The 23,830-nt window shown below is 37.9% G+C and overlaps 8 protein-coding genes across 8 annotated transcripts in view; 4 read left to right on the top strand and 4 right to left on the bottom strand.

Moving 5' to 3' along the window:
- The window catches only part of CBG19208, a gene marked incomplete at both ends in the record, with an annotated part of 5,893 nt that extends 3,698 nt beyond the window's left edge, over positions 1-2,195 (top strand). Inside the window, 3 exons of the mRNA XM_045237958.1 lie at positions 1-55; positions 316-329; positions 2,125-2,195. The exon at positions 1-55 is cut by the window's left edge and continues 1,038 nt beyond it. Of these exons, the coding sequence (XP_045096714.1) occupies positions 1-55; positions 316-329; positions 2,125-2,195 (140 nt within the window). The remainder of the gene's footprint in view (positions 56-315; positions 330-2,124) is intronic.
- A 5,808-nt stretch (positions 2,196-8,003) lies between these two features.
- On the top strand, positions 8,004-10,211 carry Cbr-tag-38 (the record flags this gene model as incomplete). Its single annotated transcript, XM_002637442.1, has 5 exons — positions 8,004-8,154; positions 8,501-8,574; positions 8,625-9,070; positions 9,199-9,933; positions 9,986-10,211. 5 exons carry the CDS (start codon positions 8,004-8,006, stop codon positions 10,209-10,211), a joined length of 1,632 nt encoding a protein of 543 aa, XP_002637488.1.
- Positions 10,212-12,385: 2,174 nt separating this feature from the next.
- On the bottom strand, positions 12,386-12,675 carry CBG27182 (the record flags this gene model as incomplete). The annotated part of the gene is made up of 2 exons (XM_045237957.1): positions 12,386-12,454; positions 12,598-12,675. 2 exons carry the CDS (start codon positions 12,673-12,675, stop codon positions 12,386-12,388), a joined length of 147 nt encoding a protein of 48 aa, XP_045100204.1.
- Positions 12,676-13,879: 1,204 nt separating this feature from the next.
- Positions 13,880-16,118, top strand: CBG19205 (the record flags this gene model as incomplete). Its single annotated transcript, XM_002637441.1, has 10 exons — positions 13,880-13,951; positions 13,996-14,098; positions 14,148-14,222; positions 14,288-14,389; positions 14,753-14,893; positions 14,940-15,122; positions 15,171-15,622; positions 15,668-15,868; positions 15,916-16,021; positions 16,069-16,118. 10 exons carry the CDS (start codon positions 13,880-13,882, stop codon positions 16,116-16,118), a joined length of 1,485 nt encoding a protein of 494 aa, XP_002637487.1.
- A 1,802-nt stretch (positions 16,119-17,920) lies between these two features.
- Positions 17,921-18,334, bottom strand: CBG19204 (the record flags this gene model as incomplete). Its single annotated transcript, XM_002637440.1, has 1 exon — positions 17,921-18,334. One exon carries the CDS (start codon positions 18,332-18,334, stop codon positions 17,921-17,923), a length of 414 nt encoding a protein of 137 aa, XP_002637486.1.
- Positions 18,335-18,654: 320 nt separating this feature from the next.
- Positions 18,655-19,629, bottom strand: CBG19203 (the record flags this gene model as incomplete). Its single annotated transcript, XM_002637439.2, has 5 exons — positions 18,655-18,958; positions 19,007-19,119; positions 19,171-19,276; positions 19,329-19,457; positions 19,499-19,629. 5 exons carry the CDS (start codon positions 19,627-19,629, stop codon positions 18,655-18,657), a joined length of 783 nt encoding a protein of 260 aa, XP_002637485.2.
- A 24-nt stretch (positions 19,630-19,653) lies between these two features.
- CBG27181 lies at positions 19,654-19,740 on the top strand (the record flags this gene model as incomplete). The annotated part of the gene is made up of 1 exon (XM_045237956.1): positions 19,654-19,740. One exon carries the CDS (start codon positions 19,654-19,656, stop codon positions 19,738-19,740), a length of 87 nt encoding a protein of 28 aa, XP_045100203.1.
- A 1,277-nt stretch (positions 19,741-21,017) lies between these two features.
- Positions 21,018-21,431, bottom strand: CBG27180 (the record flags this gene model as incomplete). The annotated part of the gene is made up of 2 exons (XM_045237955.1): positions 21,018-21,165; positions 21,214-21,431. 2 exons carry the CDS (start codon positions 21,429-21,431, stop codon positions 21,018-21,020), a joined length of 366 nt encoding a protein of 121 aa, XP_045100202.1.
- Positions 21,432-23,830: the final 2,399 nt, after the last annotated feature.

Here is a 23,830-nt window from a genome sequence, read left to right as displayed (position 1 = left end):
TTTCAACCGCGCACGAACGCGAAGCTTCCGTAACGGACCCGTTCGCATTTTACCTGTGAAACTCATTTTGTCTGAAACTAAAACGTAGAAAACACAATTCAATATTTTTTTAGTACTGGTTCGATTTCGAAACATATTCATGTCTCGCGTTCGAGCACCAAGGATGTGGAGGGAATCGAAACTCTTATCGAACTTACGGGGAATGTATTTCCGACTGTGCTTTGCGTAATGTCATTGTACCTAATGTTTGTTTCGAGAAAAGGATTTTCAGAAGACTTCTTCAGCTGCGCCCTGCAATCCCAACCTGCAATAAAGTCAAACGGGGAATGGTACCCTTGTCCCGAAGGAGCTCCACCACCACCAGGTGAATTTTAAATTCCGAAGTAGTTTCAAATGTATCACCCAGGAGTGACGACTACGACTACCCCTGGACCTAAGCTAGATCATTATGGATGTCCGAAAGGATACATATGCATGATGGGACCATTTTTTGGATTGTGCTGTGAAGAGAGCTTGACCAGTGAGCCTTTGAACTCAGACCTTTGTATATGTATTAATTTGTCCTTTTCAGTCCGATACCAAGACGCGTTCGACACAAAATGCAAGAATAACAAACCCAAACTTCAAATGATACATCATGACTCTTGCAGTGATCTATTTGGAAAATCATGTTCTGATAATTTTTGTCCAAGAACACATACATGCGAGCATAACGAATTTGTCGCCTATTGCTGCCCAAAATGAAACATCTTGCTTGTTCAAATTCTGATGATTTTGAAAAGCTGTCCTAAATTTTAGAACCTCAGTCTGATTTGTTGGTTCTACTTCCCTCTGTTGCTTCCTTCATGAAACGTACCGTAAAAACTGTAATAAAAGAACCCCACATTGTCTAGTTTAAGCACATTTATCTCGGTTCCTAAAAGAGATACAAAAAGTTTGCCAACTGATAAGATGTTTGTGATATTATGACAAACTGATCCATCAGTTGACAACTTTTTCATATCTTACAATTAGACAGGAACCAAGATAAATTGGATCAAAGTTGAAGTTGACTCAAATAGGTTAATTATTTCCTGTTTTAAACTCTACTTAAATTTTTTAATGACTTCTTCTTCAAGTTTCAACCTGAACATGTGATAATAGACAGCGCAATCAGTTGCTAATCACCCAAAACGTTCAACAAAACTGATTCTGTGTTTCCTTATTGTCATCCATTTCTCCAACCAGACAATTTGTCGACACTCTGTTTAGTTTGATTCTGTTTTACAGGTTGTTTGACGATTATTGATGCCTCTAGCATTATCAACACCAATTCCATTCATTGAAAAATAATCAGGTAGTTGCAAAGAAACAAAGTATACCTGGCCAAACTAAAAACTTATCAATGAAATAGATTGATAAATAAAAAGTGGTATGTTGTGTCTGCTAGAACGGATGTTTCTTAATTCTTGAAATGTGAAACTTTGGAATGCAAAATTTTTCGTAGACAATGTAGACAAAATGATCATAGATTAAGAAGAGAAGATATTCATGCAAAGGTGGAAAGAGACAAGAATCTAGTGATGAACTGACCTGTCTATCTTCTGAGGATGATGGACTACTGTAGGTACTTAGATTTGACTTGATTTGTCTAGTAGTTCAAAAATCGGGGGGAAATAAAAGATGAAATCACGATATCGTTTGTTTGGCGAACGACTTGATTCGAAGCAATTTTTCAGATTGATCTATACAAATCACCGCTCGGAAACAACTTCATTACCGCAAAAATGATTTGAATCTAAAACAAAAATGTTCGAATCGGAATTGAAGCTTGATAATGGGGTTCTTAATGATTATTGAGTTATTTTTAATGTTTTTCAGAAAGTGTCTCGAAATTTCCAATCAACTCCCTCGTTTCTACGAAAATCTCACTTGAACACTCATAGCTTCAGATACTGTTAGAAAACGAAAAACACAAAAATGTATATGTAGTCATTTTGCAGTTACTAGAATAATCTTCTTTGACCGGTTAAGTGTCTTTTAAAAGTTGTAAGTGATGTGTTATACAAAAATTATTGTGACGCAACATTTGTATGAAGAAATCAAGAACTGGAAAACGAAGAATTAAAACTTCAATATTCCAAGTCCAGTCGGCCAACCTGAAGACGCCGTTCTCACCGTCTTTGGGTGTCGGAGGGCCTTCGTTGGGCCGTTGATGGGTCGTTGGCTGTCCGTTTGAAAACAGGCTCAGCGGCACAAACAGTCCCTCATTGTAACAATCAAAATATTTGACATTAACAAACTTCAAAACGAAATTCTGAATATTTACATTCCAGTGAACACCGTAGTATGGAATTTAGTGAATCTTTTGAAAACTGTACGAGAACAAGCATTTTTTTTCAAATTTTAAAACCAAGTCCCATTAAAACAATTTTCGACTTTATTTCCTTTAATAGAAGCCTACCTGAATCGTCAACTTTGAGCTTTAATTATCTAAATTTCTCTGAAAGATGTCAAAAAATTGTCAACGGATAAAATGTTGGTGATATTATAGTGAAGAATTGGTCAGTTGACAAATTTACGATATCTTTCGTAGGAACCGAGATAATTCAGCTCAAAGCTAACGGTTTGAGTCGGCTTCTATTATATACGGTAAGGTGAACATTAACTTCAAATTCACATTGAAATTACCTAATTCTTTAACTCTCTCTGCTCTCAAACACAGTATTGCAGAACGAAGTTAGGTGAAACATTGAAGCATTTTCTAAATTATGTCCTTCATCCCCCTGGATACTGTAGAACACTCCATCAGCCCCGTCTTCAAAAGATCACGAAGAGAATCTCGAAGAACGAGCAATCGCGTGATCCTATCTGTCTATATGCAAATGACAGAAACGATTAGTTGTCTCAACAGTCAAATCCCCTCTTTAGAAGCCAGTGATTAAAAAAAAACATTCCATAACCGCGCAGTGGCGATTGGCTGGGAGGACGAGACAAGACGACTACAGTATGCGAGCCGTGGAATTCATTCCAGGAATGGTTGGGCGACGTTTGTTTTGTTCAAAAATAATAGATGGAGAGTATTTTGGCTGAAATGGAGCGACGAGCGGGAAAATCGTAGAGACAATATTTGCTTTGAAAATCAGAAAGAACAAGTTGTGGATGCACCAAAAAGGGTTCAGTTATCAAGCAATGGGATAAATAGCTGCAGGATTCTAAATATCTCCATAATAATTGTCAACCAACATTATGGATGTGATCTGAAATTAGTAAAAGTTATCATGGACCTTCTTTGAATGAGAACGGTGAGTTAACGCTTCATGATTTGAACAACATCTCATAAATTTTCATGAGCTTAAGCCAGAATTCCTCTACAGTTTCCAAAGACTAGCATTTTGTTTCTTTAACGAAAAAGTTGATGAAACATGTAAGCGTAGCATAGTCCACAGGATAATTAAAACTGAACGAAATCTATTCAACCTGAAACTTTTCTACTGCTTATAATTTCTTTTGAGTCCTACCGAAAAACCTGTAATAGAATGGGCCTCTAACTATCAAATTTCAACCAGTTTTTCTGGTTTCCCGTCGAATATATCAAAAAACCCTTATATTACAGTAATTTGAGTTCTTACTGGTTTCTATAGTCAACCTCTTTGATTTTAAAGTTTCAAAAAATGTGAAACTCATGAATGTCTAGTAATATTTACGGTAATACAGAATATTGTCAGCGATTCAACTTAAACTTAAAAGTTGCTCGAAAAATTATCTAGGAGATTCAAAAGTTGCACAATCCATTAGTAGGACTTTTATAATAAAACGTTTACATTGTCGATCAAAGAAAAATCAGTCATTAGACTGCTGATACTTGAACGATGGAACTCATACAAATGAAACGATAAAATTGTCAGGGAAATTCCTGTTACAGCAAAATATAAATCAGATCAAATTAGAGTGTGAGTAATTGAAAGTTTTGCCAAGGTGTACGTGTGTATTGTACTATTTAGATCGACTAAAACACAACCGCCTGCCAGTAACCAAGTACGGTGGTTGAAGATAAAATCTTCCAAATACATCCAAATATTTGTTTCCAAAAGTTCAAACTCTTCGAAAGATGCCGATGTTTCAAAAAAAAAGTACTGTCAATCTAAATTTTGTTTTTAGAGGCACCAGTTTTGGTCGGTATGACCTTAAAAAGTGTACTGTATACTTTCCAAACAATAACTTTTTATTTTGATTTCTCCTTATTCACCCGATTCATCAGTCCACCAAAAAAACTGACTATGAGAATACCATAGCTATCCCAATAAACGCCATGTCCAAATCCAAATTGTACCGCATTCCCTCTAATAGAAGCCCACTAACTGTCAACTTTGAGCTCAATTATCTCGATTCCTGTGAAAGACATTAATATTTTGTCAATCGGTAAATTGTTTATGATCACAATAATTTAATTAGTTAACAAAATTTTGACATCTTTCACAGGAATCGAGATAATTGAGCTCAGCGTTGACGATTTGGATGAATTTAGTTCAGTCTGAAATTCGCCAATGAATGTAACGCTAAAGTCTTGGTATTTATCATGACAATATTGCCTTACAGTAATCGGAAATTCCCTATTTCATTCAGATGATTTGAATATAATTTTCATGATTTTGAAAAAAAACCAGTTTCCAAAGCGTTGCTTTTTAGAATTAAAATTATACGTTTCGGAGTTTCACCCTATGGTATGAGTGAGCTTCTATTAGAAGGAATACGGTATCTGACTAATGAGAAAAAAAAGGATCGAGTGATTAGCAGCCAGCTTTGAAGGTGCAAAACATGTGGAATGGTTCATGTTGAAAGTTCAGATTATCATCGCACGGAACATGGAATGGAATACTGTATATAAGTGAAATACTTTATGATGTTCAAGAAAAGTCCTAAATTCAGGTTTCAAAAAATGTACCCTGAACTTTAAATGGTTTGATTTCCAAATCGTAGTGTGTTGCTAATAAGAGTTTCGTGCGTTTCCAGAGTTTTTCCATCGTAAAAGCACTGACGTCTTTTTTACTGCTTCGGCGAATTACTCCAAACTATATACACTCGTGTGCTCTTTTTCGAAACCTGTCCCACCCAACGATACTGTTGTTGATTCCTTTTCTATGACTACTGTGATTACTGTCTAAAATACATACAAACCGGTGATTTGCAAAACTTCGAATGTAGCTTGGTCTAATCATCTTGTACCACGACGTGATCGTCGACAATCCGAATAACAAGTCATACGGCGCACATCAAAACACTTTTTTCCCTTTTAATTCTAACCGCAAAACAGGAAACTGTTCATAATGCTCTTGAACATTGATTGGAATTTGTATTTAGTTTGATGGTTTCGATTTAAACGGAAAAAGTCTGGTTCTCCAAATGGAATCCCTTTTTAAAGTGCCCGTGATACGTGATTCGCTGCGACAAGTCACTTCGTGATGGATGGCCAAAACCGAAAGCATCGAAAAAAAATCCATGCGGATTGGTTTTTGTGGTTGATCTTGTTTCGTTGCTTTTTCAATTAGAAACTGATAAGTGTCTCTAGTGTGATCACTTGACGGGAGAAACGATGAGTGAATGAAGTGCCATTTGCACATGTGGAATTATAGTGAAAGCTTATCATTTTCCGGGTTAGATAAAGCAACAAAATGAATACAAAATATAAAGAAACGGCTGAATGAATCTTATGTTTTTGTTGTGAACAGACGAGGAGGATAAGAAATGAAACGGATTAATGAGTGATATCGTTACGTCGATCAACGATACATGCCCATAAACAATCAAAGCGTCTTTTGAATCCAGTCTTTCGGATGTTTTGAAATTCCGAAGCGGGACAAAATGTCCAATTGATCATAAAGTCAGAATATACTATATCTGAAGATCTCTTCTAATCTTTTAAGGACATTTAGTTTTCGTCTGTGTCAGATACGATAACCGTCTCGAAAATCAATGATGTCATTACATCCAATTTTAGAGAGATGTCACAAGGAAAAGATGATACCGTATCTCTTAAAAAAAAGTACTTTTCTTTTTTTCCATGTTCTCAAATATCAGATACCAAAAGATAATGTTAATGAAAAAAGTAGCAACGGTGTGTTCGCGATGTCGTTTTGGAATGGAAAAAAACTTGTTTCGATGGTTATGATTATCAATTACCTTCAGATTTTTTCATTAATGACAGTCTGTGACCAAACATTGTATGAACAGATTAACACTTGAGCATTTCGTAACAAGACCAAAAAAGGACACATGCGTAATTTCCGCTGGACGATGAGCACAAGAATCGGTTTACGATATCAGTGAATTCGAGAAGTGCACATATGCAACATCTGGTGCAAAGAAGACCATGATCAGCACCAGATTTTTATTGGAAAGCTATTTTTCGAGTTAGGCTTCTAAATTATATGACCCCTCATGATATAATGTTATGAAAAGTTGTAATTAGAAGGAGTAAAACCAACTAAAATAAGAAGGATAAGTTTGGAGAAACATGTATATACAGCTGGCTGGTTCGCGTTCGGCGCAATTTACCGTAAAACCTTTAATATAGCGCCATGGCGTTCTATTTTTCAAAGGGGTGTTTTGGGTTGATGCGAGGTAACAAAACTTGATTTTTTACTTATTTAAAAGGGCACTAAAAGGAAAAAACGGTGCGAAATTAGTAGATTCCACTATTACTGTGTTAATCGAGCATGAAAGCTTTGTTTTGCTACCTGTAAACGCCCTTTAAGGGTGACGCTGTATTAGATGGGGTCTTCTAATACATGTGGCGTTATATTACAGTTTTTACGGTAACCTATTTCTTTTACTGGTTAGTCGCATACTGATTTCCTCTAATAGAAGCTCACCCAAATCTTAAACTTTCAGCTCAATTATCTCGCTTTTTGTGAGAGATATAAAAATTTTGTTAACTGATAAAATATTACTGAAATTATCATAAGTAATTTGTCAGTTGACAAATTGTGGATATCTCTCACAAGAATCGAGAAAAGATTGGAAAACAAGTTGGATTTTTAAAAGTTACAACTACATTTTAAAATTAGGCAAAAAACATACAGTAACCCTTTCTTATCGCCCAAGTTAGGAGAAACACCCATCCAACAGAACTTATTGGACATAACTACAGTAATCTTAAGAAAATCAGAACAAGAAGTGAACATCACAAAAAAGACAATTTCAGAAAGAAACGATTGCAGAAACTATAGTTTTCCAGGGTCAAACGATCTTTGTCATCAGACGGTCACACGGAAAGACAGTTGTAATCGAAAGTGTTTGACTTTTGCAACTTGAAGAACATCGGGAAGAGAAAATCAAATAATTTCAAAAATGGTCGTTATCGTCTGCAAGCATCTCCCATCCATTTCTCCTGCAAAGTCCTCCCCTTCTTCTCATTTCTTGTTCGTCCGGAATAGATGATTATCACACCCTGGACATTTTCATAGACATTTGTCTGTCTTTACCTAGAATTCAAATCATCTTCGTCGTCGCCGCCGTATCATCTTCATAGGGAAATCCAAGAGTAAAATGCGGTGTTGAACATTGAACCGACAGAAGATGAATGACGTGCGCGATACTGGCTTCGCATCAACCTTTCTACAGTATCCACATCGCTAAAAGAAATCGGGGCGATGGAAGAAGAGAATAGGGCGGAGCTTCATCAACGACCATACTAGATACATATTCGGACACAAAATATGGTTGGGCGCAACAAAACACTCTTGCTTTTCCACACTATTTTTGATTAGTCGAATAGTGATAAGTGGTGATAAGAATAGAAAAGGAGGAGGAGAGTCGAGGATGCTATCATCTGAAACACCAAACGCGTCAAATTGGATTCCGCCTCTCCGAGTAAGAAGCTATATAATAGGTCTCCATGGCACTATTCTCTTCACATTTCCCTTTTTGGGTTTTCACCCATCTCTTTTGTCTTTCTCATTAATAAACAATTCATTCAATTTATTCGTCTAGGCATACATTTTATTCAAATTTTCAGACAGAGAATGACAGAGGTACTAATGGAAAATGTATTCCATGCTAGAGACTTTCTTGTTGCCGAGCTTCAAAAATACAACCCAATTGCTCTCATTGCTACCTCAGTTATTGTGACCTATGTGTGCACCAATTTGAGACATATGCAACTGGATGATATTGGTAAGCAAATACAATTGGTCCTAGACACATGGTCCCATTTCTTGTTCATTCAGATGACGTGACTAGTTTCTAGTAGCCGTAGTGTCTATCATTTTAGGAAAAGTACCTTTTTTCAGAATAAAAGGTCATTCTATCCCATCCAAACCTATCCGTCAGATCAACTGTTCATTTAGGTGATCTGCTTTAACAAATGGTCAGACTGGCCTCTCTTCCTGTTTCTTTCAATGATATTTTCGAAATCTGATTAGATACTCACATCATTTCAACGTGTGTGTGTAGTTTCACCAGACAGACTCAATGATCACTTTCAACTGATAACCCAGATAGACTTTGTTCTTCTTTTCAGGTATCCGAAAACGTCTGAGCTCTTGGTTTTTCACAACGGTTAAAAAAGTTCCCTTCATTAGAAAAATGATTGATGTAAGTGATGATTTAGAGGGATTCGCAAATTACCAAATTATTGTTTCCAGAAGCAACTCGATGAAGTGAAAGGGGAATTGGAAAAGAGCTTGAAAATTGAGGACCATACTGCCGAGTACTTTAAAACGATCCCAACTAGATCAGTTGGCAGAAAAGAAGTTCTTCGCCTTGCTGCCATTTATGATAGTCTTGAAGGACCAGCCTATCTTGATGGAAGAGTTTCTGGAGCAGTCTTCAATACAGAAGACGACAATGATGAGAGGGAAATGTATGAGCAAGTGTTCGGAAAATTCGCCTGGTCCAATCCCCTTTGGCCAAAACTTTTCCCAGGAGTCAGAATCATGGAAGCTGAAGTGGTTAGAATGTGTTGTAACATGATGAATGGAGACTCAAACACATGTGGGACCATGTCTACTGGAGGATCCATTTCAATTCTTCTTGCCTGCTTGGCTCACCGCAACCGTTTGTTGAAGCGAGGACAAAAGTATACAGAAATGTAAGTTTCCGTTTTGGTGATTGGTGTATCGCATCAGGAAGATTAGAAATCTGACACAAACCACACATTTTCCGTATTCCTTCTAGTCTGATCGGAGTGAACCTCATATCAGTATACATGAACTTCAGGATTGTTCCATCATCGGTGCATGCTGCATTCTTCAAAGCCGCTGAGACTTTCAAAATCAAAGTCCGCAAGATTCCAGTGGACCCTGTCACATTCAAAGTTGACATTGTCAAAATGAGATCAGCCATCAACAGTAGAACCTGCATGCTTGTTGGATCTGCTCCAAACTTCCCATTCGGAACAGTTGACGATATCGAAGCAATCGGTCAACTCGGATTAGAGTACGACATCCCAGTACACGTAGATGCTTGTCTCGGTGGATTCCTCCTTCCATTCCTTGAAGAGGACGCCATTCGATATGATTTCCGTGTTCCTGGAGTATCTTCAATCTCCGCTGACAGCCATAAGTACGGACTTGCGCCGAAAGGGTCGTCTGTAGTTTTGTACCGAAACAAGGAACTTCTTCATAACCAGTACTTTTGTGATGCCGATTGGCAAGGAGGTATCTATGCTTCTGCCACAATGGAGGGATCTCGTGCTGGACACAATATCGCTCTTTGCTGGGCAGCAATGTTGTATCACGCTCAAGATGGATACAAGGCAAATGCAAAGAAAATTGTGGACACTACCAGAAAAATTAGAGATGGGCTTTCAAAAATCAAGGGAATCAAATTGCAAGGGCCAAGTGATGTCTGCATTGTGAGTTGGACAACTGATAGTGGAGTTGAACTCTACAGATTCCACAATTACATGAAAGAAAGACATTGGCAATTGAACGGACTTCAATTCCCTTCTGGGTAAGTACCCACTATCCATTTGACATATAAAATTAAAAAATTCAATTTTCAGAGTTCATATCATGGTCACAATGAACCATACCCAACCAGGTCTTGCTGAGAGCTTCATCGCCGATTGTCAGGCAGCAGCTGACTTCGTCAGACAAAATCCAGTGACTGAGTCCGACAAAAAGAGTGAAGCCGCCATCTACGGACTTGCTCAAAGTATCCCAGACCGTTCCCTCGTTCACGAGTTTGCCCACAGTTATCTCGATGCTGTTTATGCTCTTCCAAAGTGATTTCTGAAATCAATCACAGACACCATAATTACCGTGATACCTATTTTTCACTTATTTTTCCGCTTTCCTACCTCTTCTCGCCGGTTTTTTAAACGGGTAATTTGAATGTGACATCCCATTGATCATTATTATGACGAGACTTGTTATGCTGTGCATTTCTAAGAAAATAAAGGTGATCAGAATTTGTTGGATGGTCCTTAATTGCTCGACGAGTCATCTTCGTTTTTAGGAAGTTAATTGAAAAATGATTCGGAGAAAAAAGTTGTTTTCTCAAGATTTTGAGAATCAAAAATAATTCAAACTTTGAAATACGCTCTTCTATGCAGACATAAATTATAACATTAAATAAACTTTTTTATCGTTCAAAACACACCATGCTTCATAACATTTGTTTGCATATTATATACAAAATTAGAGATAATGTGCTTACAAGAGTACAGTAGTCCTATGTGTAGACAGACAACATTTTGTGAGATAACGCCGCGGGGTGGTCGGTGAACATTCGTTATCTATATCGACCTTTGGACCAGAACGGCAAGGGATTCTTATCCTTTCCCTATACGATTGTTCCTCTTTCCTTCTGAATTCATATGATATTCGAAAGGAGATATTCTTGGATTTTGCAAAATGAAGAAGTGAACAAGAGTGTAGTTTAAAACGACAATTGAAACATCTGCGAATCGAAATCTCATTAATCATTCGCCGGGAAGCAGATAAACAGAAAATCAAAAGAGGAAAAGATCAGATCACCTTTTATAAATTGTTCTTGTTTAGTTTCTCCTTTTCTTGTTTAGTTTCTCCTAGATCTTCTGTCTATTTTCTCCAAAAGAACTACAATCTGGGAGTATTTGGTGTTGAGATTACACGTACTACTGTTTGCTTGTACCAGGAATGATTCTCCACAGATTTTTCAATCAGTTATCTGAATTTTATCGGAGATCAGTTTATACTCCTTGGTCACCGACTGGCCACCGGGTGTTTGAGGGATGTATGAAAAACTAAAATGACCATTTTGAGGAGCAGCGGAACGAATTTTCAAGTGGATTTTGTTTGGGTAGACAATATTTGTGTTACCACACACACACACACACGAAAACTGAACAGGAAAATCAGGGTGGAGCAAAAGGAGGAACAAGAAAAACTGAGTATTATTGTGTTTCGGGAGAAAATGGAATCATTTTGAGTCATCTTTTTTCCGTTCGTTTTTTCCAGACGGGACAATACGAACAATGCATTCCGATGATAATTTTTCCGATGTATTCTATGGATCCTCAACTTCACAGAACGACGAATTTGATGTTTGTGTTCTTCTTCTTCTTCTTCTTCTTCTTCTTCTTCTTTGTTTTTGTCTCTGAAAATTGATTATAAATCGGTCCCCAGTGAGAGGAAGGAATGCAGACTCATCGGCTAGGAGCCCCCACTTGTTTTCAGCCCCATCTCCGCCTTTTTCCTAATTGCTTATTTCATTTTTTCCCGGTTTCTTTTTCAGATTTCATTCCCGTTTATTTTTTTTATTCTGAACGGGAAATACGGTAGTTTACCTTTGAATCATTCAAGTTGAAATTGTGGTTGAAAAATATTTTAATGTTCAAAATTAGTTACAAAATAAGCAAAGTTCCTCAAAGTTATTCGAAAAGATTTGTCCATAACACAATAACGGGCCAAACGTTCCGGGAGTTTCCTGAAAAAAAACTCATAAAATAAAAATTCATAAAATATACTGCTTCAAATGAGTTTTGTTTTTTTTTGCTTTTAATTGGCTTACCAGAGATTTAACATGAATCTAGAAAACCTATAAACTGTAAGTCTGGAAATCGCTCTGTCGTAAAAAAAACTTGTCTTTCCATGATCCATTCCGTTTATCCTGTTGACACAGTCACCCAAAATCTCTCAATAAACAACCGTTCACTCTGCTTTTTATGACTGTGTTTTTCTAGATGAATTATTATCCGAATTTCCGCATACTTCTCCTCCTTGTTCATCTTTAAAAACATTTACTTCACGGATTTTCCATCTTGTTTCCGCTCATGTTCCCCCATGTGAAAATCAACTCTTTTCTTTTTCATCCTAGAAACAAATAGAGCATGAAACGAAAAATAACCATCGAGACTGTAGACCCATTCCAAATGACAGTTTCTGATTTCTGCAATGTTGATGTGTTTTTGGAAAGAGAATCAGTCGCGTCTCGCTATCGGTCGCCTACACAAACTATGATTCTGAATATGAATCAGTTCATTGATGATCTACGGGTTTGTGTTGATTTGATTAAAAAAAAGAAATTATTTGATTTCCTAAAAAACAACAAAATATTAAAAATTGTCGGAAAACTTGAAAAAAACACAAAGTTCTGAAAATATGATGTGAACAGCATAATCGTTCGGATTACGTACTTCAAGTTTGTCAAAAATTTAGACTGCAAACTTGTAAGATCCAGATGGACCAAGTTCAGAGATCTGAAATTCATCTATGGAAGTGACATTAACGTCTCGGTTAAAATGCTATGAAAATTTTCGGGACCGAATTTTTTTTCCATTTTTTCGGTCCCACCTACTCCACCATGCTTCTCTGAGTCACTGAAAAAAAGTTGTGTGAAAAAAATTTCGGAGGTCGAGAAACGAAAAACTTTCGGACCTAAAACTTTGGTGGTACGACGGATTGGAGATTTCCTAGAATGAAACTGTAGCAAGATTAAATGTTCCTTAATCAAAAATGGTTCCAAATTAAAAAATTTGAGAAATCAGAACTACATATTTAATTTTGGGAAATTTCCGATTCGTCGTACAACCAAAATTTTAAAGATGATATTCAAAATTCTCATTTCAACCCCAATTTCAGCCGAAAATCTAAAAACATTTTTCCGGTTTTTTTTGGTTTTTTTTTTCGGTAAGATAAAAACATTTTTGGGGACCCTAAAACTCAAAAACATTTTTCCCGTTTTTTCCCCCCCAGAAACCGCAAAAAAGGTTTTTTTCGATTCAATTTCGGAGGTCGTTTTTTGGTCAACCCTGCTCGTTAATATTATGACAGTACTGGCTAATCAGAAATTCTCTATTTAATTCAGATGATTTGAATATAATGTTCATGACTTAAAAAAAACATCATTTTCCAAAGCGTTCCTTTACCGACTAGTGACTTTTTGAATGGATCTTTCTGAATTGTCCCGGTATTCCCAAACGTCACTTTTTGATTCTAAACTGGTTCTCTCTTTTTAATTTTCTGATCTTTCACATATATTTCTCAAAGACAGTCTATTTGATCACTCGATCATCACTTTTTGTATATTTTTCATGCCCACATGGCAGAAGAAGACAACAAAACAAAAACAAAAAACTATAATTAAACTGTGACCTATAAACATGGGAACCCTCCCTGTGGCGGTCTTTCATTATACTATCAAAAATCGGCTTATCATCTACTCGTCTGTTGTCTTGTATTTGCACAACTCCTCCCGAATCTCCGTCACGTATTCTATGACAATGAGGTGTCCGTTCGAATAAACCATTCGGCGACCACTTCTTTTTTGTATAAATGTGTCACAGAGAACCACCAATCCCACTTTTTTTAAAATGATGATCCGTCTGTTCGCAGTTATATTTCGAAATATGTTTTCATTTTGATCTATAAAAATATCATAAGGTCATTTTTATAGAACTGTTTTATTTTCAGACATGGACACAACAAATGCTATTTTGGCTGACATCACTACTACAATAAGTGGAGTCATTGGAGACTTTGATCAGGTTTGTGCAAGATTAGATTCTCAAAATTATTTCCAAAATTTCAGAGTTCTGTACTATGGGCTCTTATCGTTGGAATCATATTGGCCTTCCTTCTGGGAGCTGGAATGGGAGCCAACGATGTCTCGAACGCATTCGGTACTTCTGTCGGTATGTCAAATTTTGAAATTGCAAATAAAAAATTGGAATGAGTTTTCAGGATCGGGAGTCGTCACTATTATTCAGGCCTACATAATGGCCTCGATATTCGAGACACTAGGATCGGTACTAGTTGGTGAGTCACACACACAACAATACAGTTCACTGGTTTTATGTATATTGTTGTTATTATTATTACAGGATGGAGTGTGACGGATACAATGAGGAAAGGAGTGGTGGATACGACGCAGTATGCGAATGATCCGAAAGAATTGCTGTTGGGTCAAGTCGCGATTCTTGGAGGTACTGTAGTTGAAATGTGACTCACGGTTGTTTCTATGAACGACTTTAGCCTTTTAAAAATAGAGGATTATGATTTATGAAATTGGTTTGGTAGAGGATGACATCAAATGTTCTATTTGATTTTTTTGAATTACCGTAAAACATGTTATAGTCGGCTCCCCGTATAGTCAAATTTAAGCTAATTCATCATGGCTCTTATCAAAGATATGAAAAAGTTTTCAACTGATAAGTTCTTTATCATAATATCACAAGCATATCCTCAGTTGACAAATTTTTGATATCTAGCATAGGAGACAAGAAAAATTAGCTCAAACTTGCCAGTGTAAAACAACGAAGCAGAAAAACAACTACAGCATATTTCAGGATGCGCTGCTTGGCTTATGATCGCTACCGTATTCCACATGCCAGTATCTACAACCCACTCATTGGTCGGAGCCACTGTGGGATTCTCAATTGTGCTCCGAGGTTTTGATGGTATTCAATGGATGGCTATTGTCAAAATTGGTATACCTAAAACTCCGATTTATAACATCAATTAGATATAATTTAGTGGCGTCCTGGTTCATCTCTCCTATTCTTTCCGGAACCATATCCTGCATCATTTACATCATTGTGGATCACACTGTTTTAAGAACCGCAAATCCCGTCAAAAGTGGGCTCCGTGCTCTTCCAGTCTTCTATTTTGTCTGTTTGGCATTCAACGCTCTCATGATTTTCTGGGATGGCTCCAAACGTAATCATAAAACTGTGATTTTTTTTTCTTCTTACAATATTTTTTCAGTCCTCAAATTTGATCAAATTCCCTCGTGGGGTATTGTCATTATTGTTCTTGGAGTTGGATTCCTAGCCGCTGCATTTGCCCATTTTGTCATGAAACCAAGGATTCAAGCTAAAATCCAAGATTCAGAAGTTCCACCAACTCCACCATGTTTCTCTGACATGGAGTCTGGACGTGGATCAGCGGAACTCAAAGAGATCAAAAACGGAGATGAACAAATTCAACCAAAACCAGAACAAGCACCAGGAAAAGTCAGAAAGTTTTTCAATTGGCTTCTTCCGGACAGATCTCGTGTTGATAGTCGTAGTACTACTCAACTCTTCTCAACAATTCAAGTCTTCACTGCTTGCTTCGCTGGATTTGCTCACGGAGCACAAGATGTCAGTAACGCTGTCGCCCCACTTGCTGCACTTATTTCCATCTATCGTTACAAGTCTGTAGAACAGAAGGAAGTCGTAAGTATTATTTTCTTTTTCAGTCGTTAATATTAATTTGCACAGGTTCCAATATACGTCCTCTTGTACGGTGTCTTTGCCATCTGTGTTGGTCTCTGGGTCCTCGGACACCGTGTCATCAAGACTGTCGGACAAAAAATGTCTGAAATAAATCCAGCTAGTGGCTTCACAATTGAGTTTGGAGCAGCCATGACATCTCTCTTAGCCAGTAAAATTGGCCTGCCCATTAGTACAACTCACTGCTTGGTAGGAAGTTCGAAATGATATAGATTTTTTCAAAAATAGATTTTCAGGTGGGAAGTGTAGTTGCTGTTGGATCAATACGTTCTGGTGAAGGAATCAAATGGTCCATATTCAGAAACATCGTTATTTCATGGGTGGTAACATTACCGGTTGCCGGTTAGTTTATGCCCCAGCAGATTCCAAAATAAAATTATTTTTTCTAGGAGCGATATCAGCCGGAATCATGTTGGTCCTCAAATGGATTGCTCTCTAAATCTTCTCCCCATTCGGTTTTAACTGTTCATTGATCTCATTTCATCACTTCATTTCATTTATTTTTCTAAATTTGCATCTTACGAAAAACATAATGTTTCTGTGATAAAGTTTTATTCACCTTATAATCTTTGGTTACGGTATTTTTAAAGGTGGGGGGACATGAAAAAAATAATTTTCTCGAAATTCCGTTCAAAGATGCCCCTCGAGGAGTTGAACTTGTGAGGGCGATGATTGAGGGTGCGGCGCCGCTACCGACTGAGCCACGCGGGCAAAATAGGGCAAGGTCTGGAGAATACGATGAATGCAAAAGAATGGTTCAGCCGAACGACATGAATTTTTGGCTGATCCCTCTAGTCACAAGTGGTCTCGCATTGTCGCGGTGGAAGCGGACATTCGTTTTTTCTCTTCGTTTTGATTCGACTTTCAAATTCAACTACTTTAATTAGAAAATATACAATGCGGCAGTTATAGTGGTACTTTCATCTAAATGTTCTCAGAATCTATCCTATTGAAAAACCACCAAATACATAGCATCCCCTTTTCTCAAATTTAGGTTTCGAGACGTCTAGAGCTAGCTTTTCTTTGTCAATCGACTGACCCTTCCGTACATTAAGGGAGTAGCTTACCCACTTCCCATCTACAGTAATTAGATCATCCACCCAACTGAACGTGCGAAGAAATGCTAGAAGAAACTTGTTCATGTCCACATGGAAATCCATATTGTAGTCCTTCAAAGTATTGGATACGAATCGACCCAGTTCTTGAAGTTGCCAAGAGACTTCAATCCGTTCACAATACTTAATCAACTAACGGACAATGCTTTTGACATTTTACGAGTGGTTTGAAATGAATGCGACTTCACGACTTTTAGCAATTGATCGAGATCCAACTCACTGGGCCGTTGGCATCTTTCAACCGGATCTCCCCTGTGCGAAATTTTTTGAACCAAAGGCAAATTGTAGGCGATGGCCGAACATGTCCCTTATGTAAATTCACCAATTGCTTGTGAATACCGGGTATTTGAAGAGCAAATAAAAACAAAAACATAATCATGATGTCTATATGCAGTCGGGTAAGATCCAAAAGAATAGCCATTTCTCCAACGCGAAGTGAGATAAAAATTTGAAAATCTAGGATCTAATAGACCCCGAACACAGCTCTCCAACAAAAAAAAATTTTGGCCTGGTACACCACTCTGAGAACCAGAAATCGAAGCTCAAAAACAACCCTCTCAAAAAGGAAGAAACTTTCTTACCAACCTAATGATTTGAAAAATTCGCATTCAAATTTTCCCATTGGATTTCGTAATACGGCGAAATGTTTTTATTCAAGATCGGCAACTTCTTTGAAGTGAAGGTGTCTTTGCTGCAGAGTAGACTCGAAACAAAACATACGCAGCCGAAAAAAAAAACACATTTGAATTATTTTTTTTTGAGTTTCCGATTCGGGCAATATGGATACTGTAGTATTTTTCACAGGGTTCAAAGGGGCTGCAGTGTTTTCCTCGGAGACGTTGGATGTCATTGAGAATTAGGCTGATTCGCTTGAATTAAAAAATGAGGAGCTCGGTAGCCTTCTGCTGATCACGGTTTTGCGAAGTGCGACATTTCCTGAACTACATATAGTGTCTGCAACAATAGTATTGGTGTCAAGGAGTGTATTTATATTTTTCTGTCAGAATATAGGCAAAAAAAAACAAAAACACATAAACTTTATCATTTCACATACATTAGAGTTGAATTTTCGAATGGTGGCCCTAAAGAGGGCCGTTGGGTTCGGTTGGGTTGAGTTTCAGGATATTTAAATTCCTCTGATTCTTCTGGCCAATTGAATATCATTTTTCGTGATGGTGACTCTCTTGGCGTGAATTGAGCATAACTGGGTGAGCTCAAAAAGTTCCACTAGAAACGCTTCGGAAGCGTGTTGGAGAGCTTCAATGGCAGATGATTGGAAGCGAAAGTCTGTCTTCATATCTTGTGCTATTTCGCGAACCAAACGTTCGAAGGGACGCTTGAGAATGAGGAGCTCGGTGGATTTTTGATATCGCCGAACTTCTCGCAGAGCGACGGTTCCTGGTCTGTGGCGGCTGGGTCTCATCACACCTCCCAAGGTACGAGCTACCTTCACAATTCCTGCTGGAGGAGTGGTCTTCGGCATCATGGGATTCGTTGAAGATCCAGTAGAGCGGCGAGCGATTTGCTTTGTACGAGCCATGGTTGGTATTCGAATTGTGAGGTTTTGGACGAGATCCTGCTTCTTATAAAGGGCAAGTGCGGTGGAAAGGCGGACGCTTACTATTAGATCAAGCGTGCAGAGAGAAAGCGAGGTTGGGTCCGCCCATCCACCGCGAGGAGGAGGGGCAGCAATGAATTGCGGAATAACCAAAGCATACTAACGTGACTACTGTTAGTTTTGAAGAGTGTTCAGTATCTGGGAGTTTGAGAACAGACAGAAGAAAAAATCAAAACATTTCAAAATTCGTTTATTCACATTATCCAAATAATCACATGCCATTATAAGAGTCGAATCAGAGATCATTGTTTGTAGGAAGTGTGGATTTGACCAGAACTGATTGGTCTTCCACCGTATGGCGAGTTCTGCTCGTAGTTGTTGTAGGCTGGAGGAGCAGCATATACCGGAGCACTTGGAGTTGCGCCGAATTGTGGTTGGAATCCTGGCGGTGGTGGTGGACCGGATTGAGTTGTGAATGTGTGAGTTGTGGTCGTAGTGGCAATAACAGGAACTCCAGTGGTTACAACTGACTCATTCTGACAATATCCTTTCTTGCTGCACCAAGAGCAAACCATAATAAGGACGACGATTCCCACGAAAATAACTCTGAAATTGAAAAAAAAGTTATGTGATTTCGGATAGTTAGATTCCTACACAATAGTTATCAATGTGGAGTTGTTCGAACAACACTCGAGTCCACAACAAGATTCTGAACTTTTACATCCAAAGTTTAGAGTTGTTGGTTTGGTACCATTTGAGAATGTTACCTGAAATTATAGATTGAAATGGAAAATGACAAATTTTAATTGGCAACTTACATTTCTCAATTCTTGATCATCTTCTGTGATTGTATATTCACAAGTTTGTGGCCTTTCCGGAGAATGGACATAATGACCACCCCAGTAATAATGATAACTGCCGAAACTGAAAAAAACACAATTGGTTCCAGGTGTTTTTAATCAAATGGAAAACTCACTAGATTGGAGTTATCGGAGATATGATGACGTGAGAATGGGTCATGGGAGAATACATAAAAGTGGTCGTCGAAGTGGAAGAATGGAAAACATTTTGACGGAAATTAGAGTTATACTGGGTATTTCCAGATCTAAAAATGAGACGATGAATGAAAAAAGGAAGATGCTTTACCTGTAACTGCTGGTGCCGGTACTCGGTCTAGAATATGATCCAGAAGAAGAGGAGAAAGATGAACCAGAACTTCGAGATCCGGAGCTGAAAGAGCTACTGCGGGCACCGCCACCACCACGACCTCCTCCCATACTACCTTTGGCATCTGTGCGATAATGGCTCAGAAGAACAAAAAGGAGCAAAGAGCTCCAAAAAAGCCGACTCATTCAGAGAATTGTCAGAAAGGAAATGAAAGTGTCTGAAAGTTTTGTTATCAAAAAGAGACAGCAGACAACAAAAAAAACGGCAGCGCGGCGGTTGTCAGGGAAACGGCGGGAAAAGGGAGGAGCTGCCTTTTCCCAACTGAAGTTAGAGAGAAAAAATCAGGTGACTAGATTTTTTTTGTTAAGACTAGAAACGAAAATTGGGTGCTCGAACTGCGTCAGCAAAATACAAAAAGAATATCGAATTGCGTAGAAGAGAGTAGAATATATTTTTGAAATGGCTAAATCTAGATTAAGGATAGGAGATCTAAGGCCGTCTGAACGAGAGAAACGTCGGCGATGGAGAACTTAATTTGAAAAAATGTTGTTCGGAATGAGTCATGTTGAAAATGTATAAGTGCAAAAACAAAAAAAAAATAATTTACTTCGCAGATTATACCGTAAAACCTGTACCTTATGAACTTTCGTCACAGTATTTTAAAATCTGAAAAATCTGAGAGTCGTCTGGAATTCAAAACAAACGAAAAGAGGTAAGCTCTGGTACAGCGATTTCCTTTTTTGATGACAATAAACATATTTTTGAAATTAAACTCACCGTAAAACCTGTAATAGAAGGGCTCCTTAACTGTTAAATTTAAACCTATTTATCTCAATTTTTGTTAAAGATTTCAACAACTTGTCAACAGATAAATTGTTTATCATGATATCAGAAGTGTTTTGACAGTTGAAACATTTTCGATACCTTGCGTAGGAATCGAGATAATTGAGTTCTATTACAATATTTGAAATAGTTTGGTAGTTTGGTTTACTGTTTTAATGTTATTCTGAAAAGCAGTTAATTCTAAATAACAACATTTCAACAATTATTTTTACTGTTTACTTTGATTTTGGAGATTACTTTATAACCTGTTTTTTTTTCAGTCCCGACCAATTCCAGTAATCGCCGAATCTCATTTTAATCAAACTACTCTATCTAACCTAACCATGATACTTTTCAATAACACTAATCTTTTGATTTCTCTGTGTCACTTTCCTTTTTGATTCTCTAATCTACATGGTCCTCGTTGTGCACATCCAGCAGATGGTCCGACGGAAGTGCCGTCCTAAGTACGGTCATTCGCCCTATTTTTGGTAGGGGTCACATACGCAATTGTCTCCGAGCAGCACGCACGCACCGAATGATGATGTCATCACGAGATGGACTTTTCTATTACGCAATACATACAGTAAGACGGAAAGAGTGAATCGAAAACAATGTCATATAACACCTTTATTAGAAATATCAAAGGAAAAAAAATGGGGTAAATTTTATTGATTCACACTTTGGAATCTTGAACCACAGGCGGATAGGGAGGATAGACGACTTTTGGGTTTGGAATGTTTGGCTTTTCATCGGAATGCTTGTTTTCATCGCATGCTTTAGTGCAATAAGTTAAAACGCAAACAAAAATACAGACTGCGACTCTGAAATTTTTTAGGACATTTGAAAAAGTTTCTTTTCGATAAACTCACATTAAGAGCAATGTGAGTATAACACTTCCTACGTCACCTCCACCACTCGATCCAGATGAATATCCATATGAAGTATATGATGAAGAAAAAGATCCTCCCGAGGATCCACCACCTCTGGATCCACTTGATCCACGACTTGAACTACTCGATCCTTTACTATCTATCGGATAAAACAGAATAAAACTGAAGAGCAAAACTTTTAGAAACAGGCGTTTCATTGGAAAACGCAAATGTCAGAAACTGAAACGATTGAGGGACAAGGTTATAAGAGCGAAAGGAGCAAACTAGATTGACTTCTGGCCGTGAAAGTTGCCAAGACAACATGTGCATGCGGGGAGGAAGAAGAAGAGGGAGACGCTGAACTTCTGATAAAAAAGTGATGTATTCTAGAAATCACGTACAACTCAAAGAAAGGTTATCTCGGTTGTCGGCTCATAACTTCTGGGCAGAAGTTCGGCTTCTGGAGGAATATTCGCCAGAGTTTGGTCGGAACTTGCCCAAAACAGCTGTATAGCGGACCATTATCAGGTTTTGGTCAGAGTTGAAGGTTGAAATCTGTCGGAACCTTTTCATGCTGGTCGAAGTTTGATCTGCTCAACTAGCGGTTTCATCCAGTATCCGATCAACTTCCGACCAGACGCTGCCGCCGACGCCCGAGGACCAAAACGTTATAAAAAATTGTTTTTATTATTAGAAACCTTGTAAATCAATACATTTTAATTTTTTCTAGGAACAATTGAGTTAGGATGAGATTTCAAACTGTATACTGTACGGAACTCTCTGGTTTTTTAGGTCGATGCCATTTTTTACAAGATGTGTGTATACAGATACACAAAAGGAAGATTGGTACAAACAGTACAAAAGCGGCAATGATTCTGAAAATGTGTCTCGGTTGAAAGTGCATTTAAAAACAGTTGTTACATTTGGGGATCATTTTTTCGCGTTGTTTCTCTGAAACATCGGTTATTTTTTGAGACATCTATCAGTATGAACAAACCGATATCTACCTCCGGAGTTCGAAGTCATAACAGAGACTGAATTAGCTGAATGTATAAGAAAGAGAAAAATGAAGAGAGTGGGCTTCATTTTTTAACAAATCTTAAACAAGACTTAAACTAGAAGCAACAACAACTGGAACAAGCTTCACTTGTAAGATTAGCTGCTGATTGAATGTTTGATTTTGTTGTCAAGGACACTGACGAAAACTCCATGAATAAATATCTTCTCGTCTGACAGTGGGCATTAATTTTTGGAAATCTAAGGTTCTATTAAAAGCGAAAGAGGGTTTCCAGAGTTTTTTTGAGTTATGTTGAGCATTCTTCCGTAACGGTGTATTGTGTTTCCTTTTTATGAAATGCGTTGCTATCGTGCCGATGTCCCGTCATTCGGCCACCTCAAAATCATCTGTCGGATCTTATACTTCTGGTCGGATCTTATGAAGGTTTCGGATTCAGGACGGACATTTGCCAGATCCTGGTTGGAACTTGCCCAAAAACGGCTCTATAGCGGACCATGGCCAGACATTTTCGGAAGCTGAAAGTTGAATTACTACTAGGTCGGAACCCTTTCATAATTTGGTCAGTGTTTGGTCGCCTTTACTAGCGGGTTCATCCAGGATCCGACCAATTTCCGACCAGAAGTTACCCCCGAGGATTAAAACCGTATAAAAAAAAGGTTTTTATTAATAGAAACCTTGTGAATCAATGAATCTTTAAATTTTTCTCGAAACAAAGGAGTGAGAATAAAATATCAAACTGTATACTGTACGGAACCCTCTGGTTTTTCAGGTTCATGCCATTTTTCACAAGTTGTGTGTATCCAGAGACACAAAAGGAAGATTGGTACAAAACAGTACAAAAGCGGCAATGATTCTGAAAGTGTAATTTAGACGAAATTGGATTTCAATAAAGTTATTACATGATGTATTCGCTTTTGGAAATTGTTCCTCTGAAATTTCAATTATTTTCGAGACAACAATCGGTGTGAACAAACCGATATCTACCTCCAGAATTCGAAGTCATAATAGAGACTGAGGTAGCTGAATTGATGGTTAGAATAAGGAAGAGAAGCATGAAGAGATGTTTGCGAAAAAAGAGTTTCATTATGTGAAAATCTATCCTATGTGATATTTCAAGTTAGAATATTTTTGTGAGGAATTCAGCAACAAAAACAGATGAAGTAAGGTTCGCAGATGTTTGAAAGTTTGATTTCGTTGTCAAGGGCACTGATGAAAACTCCATGAAGAAACAAATATTTATATGTAACATCAGTCGGCTCAGCTGGTAATCGTGTCGTGAAAGAGAGAGAGAGAGAGAGAGAGAGAGACCAGCCTTGTCGCCTGGCACCTTCCACATTGGAACATCCCCAAGTTCAAGAAAAGACTGGGCGACGCGCGGCCGTGGGCAGGTTATCTGGACTAACCAGTCTGTTCGGCTCTAGTATGAACTTCTGGTCCTTAAAAAATTCTGGTCCTTAGAAAAAATTCTGGTCCTTAAAAAAATTCTGGTCCTTAGAAAAAAATTCTGGTCCTTAAAAGGTGTTCATGTAAATATATATTTTTCATCGGAAAATTTCGTAAAATCCATGAAACAACTGTTACCGCTAAAACCTCTAATAG

The sequence above is a fragment of the Caenorhabditis briggsae genome (genome assembly GCF_000004555.2).
Source record: "Caenorhabditis briggsae complete genome, chrV, whole genome shotgun sequence".
NCBI classification, from domain to species: domain Eukaryota; kingdom Metazoa; phylum Nematoda; class Chromadorea; order Rhabditida; family Rhabditidae; genus Caenorhabditis; species Caenorhabditis briggsae.
Note: the sequence above shows the minus strand (reverse complement) of the source record. Positions and strands in the feature narration are given on the sequence as shown.